At 40.7% G+C, this 8,690-nt stretch overlaps 1 protein-coding gene across 1 annotated transcript; it reads right to left on the reverse strand.

Annotated features, from left to right (window-relative positions):
- Positions 1-4,892: 4,892 nt before the first annotated feature.
- Positions 4,893-5,741, reverse strand: LOC136420345 (uncharacterized). The gene has a single exon (XM_066407191.1). The coding sequence runs from the start codon at positions 5,739-5,741 to the stop codon at positions 4,893-4,895; it is 849 nt and encodes a 282-aa protein (XP_066263288.1).
- Between the last annotated feature and the right edge of the window lie 2,949 nt (positions 5,742-8,690).

The raw sequence follows: 8,690 nt of genomic DNA on the forward strand, positions 1-8,690 counted from the left end.
TGGGAATCTCATGTAAAACGTATAAGCTTGACTAAAATACAACAAACATTATGTAGATCTTGCATGTTGGCAATAAGACGGAGACATATTTATGGTAGATATAACCTACGGCATTAGAATTCGTTTCATTTTCCATGCATATTCTACTCTAAGTGAGTGAATTACAAAGTGTAGCCGTCAATCAATAGTAACACATAGTACGTAATGATTGGAACAAGCTTAGGTTTGTAACAGATGTATTTAATTAAGTCTATCAGCTGTTCTTGCACATGTGTACAGTGGAGATCGTACCGACTTTGAGCAAGCAAGGTCACACGTTGGGAGCAGACAGGGGTCTAACTGTTTGATAAGACATGATATAAAGACGGCAAATATCTCCGGCAAGGGGGCAATATAGAGAACCTTGAAAATCTCCCGTGCCCAGTGTACGGAAAACCTTGTCTCTGTGTCCTTCCTTAATTTTTACTGTGACAGCCTTCACAGCGAAATCTAAATCTAAAAGAACCTGGGTCTACCAAACGGTCCAAGTACATCATTCTTCATTGTCAGGAGCAAAAGTGTATAAAGAATACCGACTAACAACTATGATATGATTGTCTTTATTGAAAAATGCAGACTTCTTGTTTGACACATTTGACGTATTTACAATTTAAAGTCAAGTATCATATAGTGTAAGTGATGATCATATGAAAGCATATCATCATATAGTGTAAAGAGCAAAAGCTTATCAAAGTTATACCGTAACCATTGTCTACCATTCTAAAACCACACGTGTTAAGTTTCAAATTGAAATAATATCTCAGCTTATTGTTATTCGTCGTAAGGAGCAAAAGATCATCAAACAATACCACCTACAGCTGTGAAATTTGCTATTTGGCCTTACTTAGAGACTTGAGGAAACTATTGGTAACAGATTAATATCTACAAATAACTGCAATAGTGTATGCCAACTAGCATCCTGACCACGCTCTTAAGCAACATTTTTCCCTGGTCAAAGACCAAACTCACGAAGTGTAGCCAAAAATGAATTCCCAGGGGAATGCATCCGTGGAATAGTCTGAATAGTTCCATTTCTATCGCAGTACAGTTAAAAATGCCTCCGCCCCTGAGGCGTCGCCAAAAAAAGGGAGGGGAATTATATGTTTACTTTGTCGACATGAGGAAGGCATTTGACAGTGTATGGCGGGATGGTCTATTCTATAAATAATCTAATTATGGTGTTGGTGGCAAATTCTATAATGTGTTGCAATCTATGTATTTTGATGTAAATGGCTTGTCCAATCCCTTTGTCTCCACCTGTGGGGTAAGGCAGGGTTGTAATCTCAGTCCCTTATTATTCAACCTTTTTATCAATGACCTAACGTAACATTACCTATTTACGTGCAGAATCTATTTACGTCCGGTTTGGCTCATGTCCACATGTCGCGGTGTACTATGCCAAAGCCTGTTCTCCTGATCAATAAAGTACATCATAAGTATGATCCTTGCCATCTCTTTAATGTTTGCACAGCAAAACATATAAGCCATACGTTTACCACGTGAACGCCACGTGCCGCGCATGTGGGGGAAATTTACAGATAAACATTGTTTTTTTTCCATCGCGTTAAGCAAGTGGCCGGACAGACATAGTGATTTTACTATCATTTGTCTGCAGACTACTTTGGACAGTTACTGTGTATTTTTTTCTGGTCTATGTTCTTCAAGCATAGCGCTAGAAGGGAAAAGATTCAGAAGTGGACGATAATGGGTTACCCTAGCACAATTCTTCATCATATACCTCAGTATAAATACATGCTCGCACGGCGTTAAACAGGCGGAGAAAAACTTACAGACCATGCATTTTCTTTTTAGAAGAGCTGATATTTCTGCCCATGGGTTTGAAATTTGGCTCTTTCCGCGCGGTTTTAAGATAAATACGTTTTGAATAAATCGGACGTTAATTGGTTATTTTACGTTACCACAATGCTTTGATTGTGATGAATGTAACCCAGCATTTTTAAATAACAAATCACTTAACTGTTTCTCTTGGGCCGATGACTTTGCTCTAATTTCACTGTCTAAAGAGGGGCTTCAAAACTGTATTAATAAGCTGGAAAAGTATTGTAACAAATGGAAATTAAGTGTTAATGTATTCAAAACGAAGGTGCTTGTTTTCTCAAAAGGCGCCCCAAATATATCATTGAATAAATTCTATATATACGGTAAAGAAATAGAAGTTACCGATAGTTATACTTACCTTGGTATTCGCCTGACGTCTTCGGGTAAATTTAAAACTGCCAGAAAGTATTTGAAAACTAAAGCCATGAGATCGCTATTCAAACTCAAGTCACTTTTTTTATTCTGAAAGAAACATTCCAATTCACTTAAGGATTAGTCTATTTGACAAATTTGTGCGGCCTATATTTCTATATGGGGCCGAACTAACATGTTTCGACCAAACCTCTAAAACAGTGAAATTTATTGTATCTAAACAAATTCCTGAATCTTCTCCAAAAAGTGTATTCTCTATTCTTTTAAAGAAACTTGGTTTGGAGGATAGTTTTCCTGCAAGTATTAGAAAAAGTGTTTGTTTGGACTCCACCCGCTCTTATGCGATCCATTTAAAAACAAAAATAGACAAAGATAAATTACTCCGGCTGGCGTCAGGCCTAAAATTAGAAGAAGACAACTTACTAATTGAAAATTTATATCTTCCTCCACATATCCCAGAAATTGATACCATTTATATGAATTTTCAGAAATTTTTACTCGGAGTACATAGAAAATCGTCCAATGACGGTATCCGTGGCGAATTAGGAACATTCCCAATCAAAATTAATGCCGAGATCCAACTTATTAGATACTGGCACCGTTTATTAAATTTACCCCAATATACCCTATTACGTGAAGCATACGACGTTCTACATTCTGGTGATCATGACTGGGTGAACCATGTTAATGATATTCTTAACTATAACGGTTTTGGGTATGTATGGACAAACCCTAGATTATATCAGACCGACATGTTAATCAATCAGTTACGACAACGTCTGCAGGATATATACATACAAGATTGGCATAGTTCTATTAAAAACAATTCAAAACTGTCTATCTATTCCGCTTTAAAGAAAATGTACGGACAAGAAAATTACCTTACAAGCGTACATAATTTCGAAATTCGTAGATGAATTACAAACTTAAGATAAGAATATGTAGTCATAAATCAACATTGAAACCGGAAGGTATCGTAAAATTCCCAGTGATCAAAGGTTTTGTTCATTCTGCCCAAATGAAATTGAAGACGAACGTCACTTTATCATGAATTGTTCAAGATATGAGGATAAACGCTCTGAGCTGTTCACCTTTATTTCCACTTGTTCAAGTGAATTCAATACGCTCCATTCTGTTGATAGATTTTATTACATACTGAGAGGAGACAATCCTTACTGTGTTCAAATAGGTATATACATCAAAGAATGTTTAGACATAAAACAAGTAATGTATAGGTATAGTAGTCCACTGTTTTCTGCTGCTGCAGTAGTTGAAACATCCTGCAGCTGCAATCAGTCTTCCTTCAGTCCCTTCCACTTTGTCCGATTCGCTGCGAGCTTCCTTAGCTCCCGTAAGTTTCTTTCTGACCGCAACGGTCCTTGACCTCTTTCCTTTAGGTCTGCCCTCAGTAGGCTCAGTAAGTTTTTGCAGTGTCTTCCTTTTCTGGAACTATATCTGTTGCATCCTATCAGGGCAAAGTCTAATGCCTGTTGTGCAGGTGTGTCAGTCGGCATTCTCAGAATGTGTCCGAACATAGACCACCTGGCGTCTTTCACTTTTGTTGACAGCGGGCTTGCGTTACACAGCTTGTACAGTGTTTTATTTGAGATCAGGCTATTTGGCCATCGATGCCCTGTGATTGTTCGTAGGTGTTTTCGGTGGCATGCGTCTAGCTTGTCTATCGCTGTCTGTGGAGCAGCCCAGCTGTTACAGTTGTAGAGCATGATTGACACACATGTGGCATTATACAACTGTAGCTTCTTCTCCAATGGAATTTTTGATCGTTGAATCCAGATTTTCCAAAGGGACCTGAATGCAAGATTGCCCATGGTACAGCGTGCTGCTATGTCGGATGAGCTGCAGAGGAGGGAACCGAGAATTTTACTCTTTCTCCATTCCTCATGGCCTCGGAGAGGCTTTTCATTCTCATCTTTTTCCAGTGTGTTTGCCAAGTAGACATGGGTGAATTCTGTCTTGGCTTCATTCATGAATAGGTTTGAGTCTTTCAGATTGTTAGCAGCTACCGGTAGCAGTCTTTCCAGTACATCTCTTTCCTCGTCGATAAAGTCGACATCGTCCGCATATTCCATTTCCAGTGGCATGCCAAGAGGTGATACTGGTGGGTTGGGTCTTGTGGAGTGTCTTCTTATTGTGGATAGTGCAGATGCTAGGTAACAGGTGAACAGTACTGGAGAGAGGCTATCACCTTGTGGGGACCCTCTTGTTGTTTCGAAATCAGTCGAGTATGTTGATCCGACACGGACTTTCAACTTAGTGCCAGCCAGGAGTAGTCTCACAAGACGTAGCTCGTCTTCATTACATCCTGCCTGGTCTAGCACGTCCAGGATTTTGGACCTTTTGATGGTATCAAATGCCCGGGACATATCTATTCCCATCTTGTAGAAGTCCCAATGTTTAGACATAACCACTGAGGTGAGCATGCGTTGGGCTCATACTATGTCCGCGCAACTGCGCCCTCTCTTGAAGCCACTTTGGTATGGTCCTGTGAAGACATCTATTTTGTCCCTGATGCGGTGAAGTGCAACAGTTGACAGGATCTTACGTATGCTGTTTAGGAGGACGATAGGGCGTAAATTGGCAGGTGGTCCTGGTGGCTTTTTTGGTTTAGGTAACGCAATAAGCTAATTAAGGGTTCCTTGTCCCATAGCTTCAATGGGGTAGTGGTGCTCAAAAGCACCGTTGATGATGGCAGTGATATGTGATGTACTGTCGCTCCCATGTTTGAAGAGTTCGTCACTAACTCCGTCTGGACATGGCGAACGTCCATTACTCAATGTTTTTATGGCTTTCTTGATTTCGTCATCTTTGATAGGGTCTTTCAGGGGTCTGGGTTCTCCTTGGAAGGGTTCTAGGTGTTCTCCTTCTGGCCGATCTGTAAACTGTTCTTTAAACCATTCCCTGATGGCATCTGCTTTCCCCTTGTCAGTTAGGATGAATTGACCATCACTATTTTGTACTGACAGGGAGGGTGGGGGTCCACAAACTTTGAAGGCACGGGCTGCCTTGAACATTTTTCGGCTGTCATCTGTGGCTGTGATTTCATCTTTCAGTTCATCTGCTCTTTTCATTGCTTGGTTTTTCAGTTGTTTGCTTATTTCTCTGAGGATTTTGTTGCGCTCTGTCCTAAGGGGTTTTCTGTCCTCACTATGACCCGTTTGGTAGATTCGCAGCCTCAGGGCCTTTTGTTTTTCTGACAGTTTCATGATGACTGGGTCTTCTGTGTGGTGTCTTTGCTTGCCGTTTGTGTTTTTCAGTACTCCCAGTATATTGGCAGCTGCTGTTTCCATACTTTTGAGTACGGTGGTTAGTGCTATGTTGGGGTTGTTGTCTTCTGCTATATTGGACAGCTGGTTTGCCAGGCTTTGCTTGTATTGTACTTGTGTGCTTGGGTTGTCAAGCTTTTCGAGGTTGTACTTGACCTGGTGTTTCTGTCTCTTACATTTCTTGTGAGCCAGGCATATGTTATCCATTCTTATGCGGGTAACGACTGGTTTGTGGTCTGAGTTGAGGTCTGTGCCCCCATAGGTACGTGAGTCTTTCAGCAATGGTTTGCTTGTTGATTTGCAGAGTACAAAATCAATTTGGTTGAAGATGGCTATAGTAGCTTTGGAATCTGGACTTCCTTTGGGGTCAGCTCTGTGTCCTACCCATGTTGTACGATGACGAGCAGGGTGTTTGAAGGCGGTGTTTGTGGCAAACAAGCCGTTCGTGCTCATGAAGGATATCAGTGCTTCACCATTGCTATTTCTTTTTCCAAGTCCATATGATCCTACACATGAGTTTAACCCTGTGTCATAGTCTATCTTGTTGAGTTTCCCCAATTTGGCGTTGAAATCGCCGCATATAAATAGCAACCATCTTGATGGGACCGTTATTGCATTGCTTGGTTCGTCGTATAATGATTCCACTAGGAGGGGGTTTTCTTTGGCTCTCTCAGACGTTGGTCCGTAGACATTGACGATGCGGCATTTAGTAACATTGCCCCTCTTTGTTGGGAGTGACAGATCGATGGTGGCTACCCTGTCACTGATGCGACCGTAGTTCAGGATGTGGCTTTGAAGCCTAGGGCCTATCACAAAGCCTAACCCATGATGGGTAGTTTCTTTCTGTTCCATAAGGATCAGAGTGTGACCTGTTTGAAGTTTCTTTTCCAAATGAGTCGTTGTCTTTGTCTCCGATGCATGCAATATCAATGTTGTATTGCTCACAGTCAGTTCCTAGTGTCTGCCTCTTACTGGTTGAGGTCAGACCTTGAACATTCCAAGAGGCGAAAGCAAACTCCTGGGAAGATTGTGGTGCCCGCGGGTGACGGACGCAGCTATTCGGGTGAAGAAAGGTAGACATTTAAGAGGTTTCCCTCTCTTGCGGTTGTCAGCTCGCAATCCTTGACGACGTTAGCTTCCCAACTGCGTTGGTACTGACGGGGGGGACCTCGTGAAGGTGTCGTCTTCCTCCCCTGTATAAGTATACGACACGCTAAATTTCAATATGTTGCCATATTCCATATGATTGTATGTAAACAAACTCATTAGTATGAACTTTGTTTGTTGGCATGTATGTATGTATGTATGTATGTATGTATAGATTAAGTAGACCTTACGAGAGTCGCTGTACTTTTGTTGTGTCAATAAAGATTATTGTGAAAGTGAAAGTGGAGGCGAAAGTGCGCTGGACAGGACCCGCTCGCCAGGATGGCTCAGCTGAGCGCAAAAGTATCGGCGATTACGGTCTTTCCGATCGCCAAGAGCGCTTTTCATCCGTTCTGGAGCCGTCGAGGGCCGTGATGACGTTACGGCTCGAGAGGTGAATTCTTTCTTCGCTCGCCCACCGGCGTATAAGACGTTTCAAACATGGCTGCACACCCCAGTTTTTCCGCCACTGGGGTGTTGCCCCTTAACTACAATATAGTGTTTGGTATGCTAGTGTCCTGGTGCATTTCAGTTTTACGCTAAAACGTTGTATGAGAAAACTAGAGGTTCACAACCTCATACCTTCGCCAATAATAGGATGTTTATCATTGATTATACAAAAAAGGTCCTCATTTGCATAAACTACATCAATTGATCATCTTCGCCACCCAAATAACAGAAGTTGCCCAAAGTATGACAAGTTATCTTAGCAAAGAAGGCTATTCAAGCATTTTTTCACCTATCATGCAAATATTGTCCTTATTTGCATTATCTTTATTGAATACTCACATAACTTCCAGATGCCACAAGTATAAAATTGCTGTCATTTACCAGTATAGAATTATAGTAGTGGCTCATTAATTAATGCCCAGTTACAAACGTTACGAGGTTAAGTAGAATAGTTGAAAAGTCCTATCATGGAACGCAGTGGGTTTACGAAAGTCCTAATTAATTATGCAATCAAGATTCTGTTTTTCATAATTACCATTTGATTATACCAAACATCACCTAAGCTATCCATAAAAAATCATAATGAGTCATCAGCCCCTTCTTGAGTTCTAGTTTTTGTCCTTGATTATGCAAATGATGTCTTCATTTGCATGATTAGTATCTATCAATATTTCTCTTTCTCAGGCACATGTCACATGTTTGAGAGTATGATGAAATACAGTGGACGTACAAACTTTCCTCATTAATTATGCAAATTGAATTCTGATTTGCATAATTAGCATCGTATTATATAAGTCATCATTTAAGCTATCTACCTGCCAAAGCTATTGCCAACATCAATACAATCTATCCAAGCCTTCTCGAGTTATGCTACTTATCCACACACACACACACACACACATACAAACGCTACTGAATTTACATTGTTGGTGAAGGTAATGATTAGGCTCAATCAGCCCTTTCCTACTAATCCTCACGTCGCCTGTGTTTGTTTTTTTAAACCACTCTTGTTACTGCTCCAGGTAGCTCGTCTAGCAATCCATGTGAGCTGTTACGTTTTAAGTGTGTTTTCACCACTACCAGTAAGCCCCCATGGGCATGAGCCATGCCACTATGGGAATAGAAAACTTAACATCCTAATTACAAATACAAAACATTGAATATGGTGTTAGATTACCTGGTACATTGACGCGACCCGTGTTTGCATTAGCCGTCAAAGACTTCTAATACACAGTATTGTGACAATCTCCGTACAATATTAAGAGTGGTTAAAGTAGATGTTCACTGACAAAGTCACGGAATGATTTTTTTCGGATCAAAAATGTTCAAATCGTACTTAAAAATATACGCCTGGGGTCGAAATGGACCTAGTCGGGGGTGTATGATGGCTAACCATTCCATACCATTACCTAGTCTTTTTCATGTATGTACAGTGTGCACTAAAGATGATGTTCCTTAACATAAACAAGACGGAAAGCCTTAAACAAACACACAAACAAAGAAACAAACAATTAAATCAAAATATGAACATGTCTGTGAAAATAATACAAGTCGGATGAC

This window comes from Branchiostoma lanceolatum, chromosome 15 (genome assembly GCF_035083965.1).
Source record: "Branchiostoma lanceolatum isolate klBraLanc5 chromosome 15, klBraLanc5.hap2, whole genome shotgun sequence".
NCBI lineage: Eukaryota > Metazoa > Chordata > Leptocardii > Amphioxiformes > Branchiostomatidae > Branchiostoma > Branchiostoma lanceolatum.

Coding starts and splice junctions, on each gene's coding strand:
- LOC136420345 (XM_066407191.1), bottom strand. CDS start 5,741: ATGGATAACATATGCCTGGCTCACAAGAAATGTAAGAGACAGAAACAC.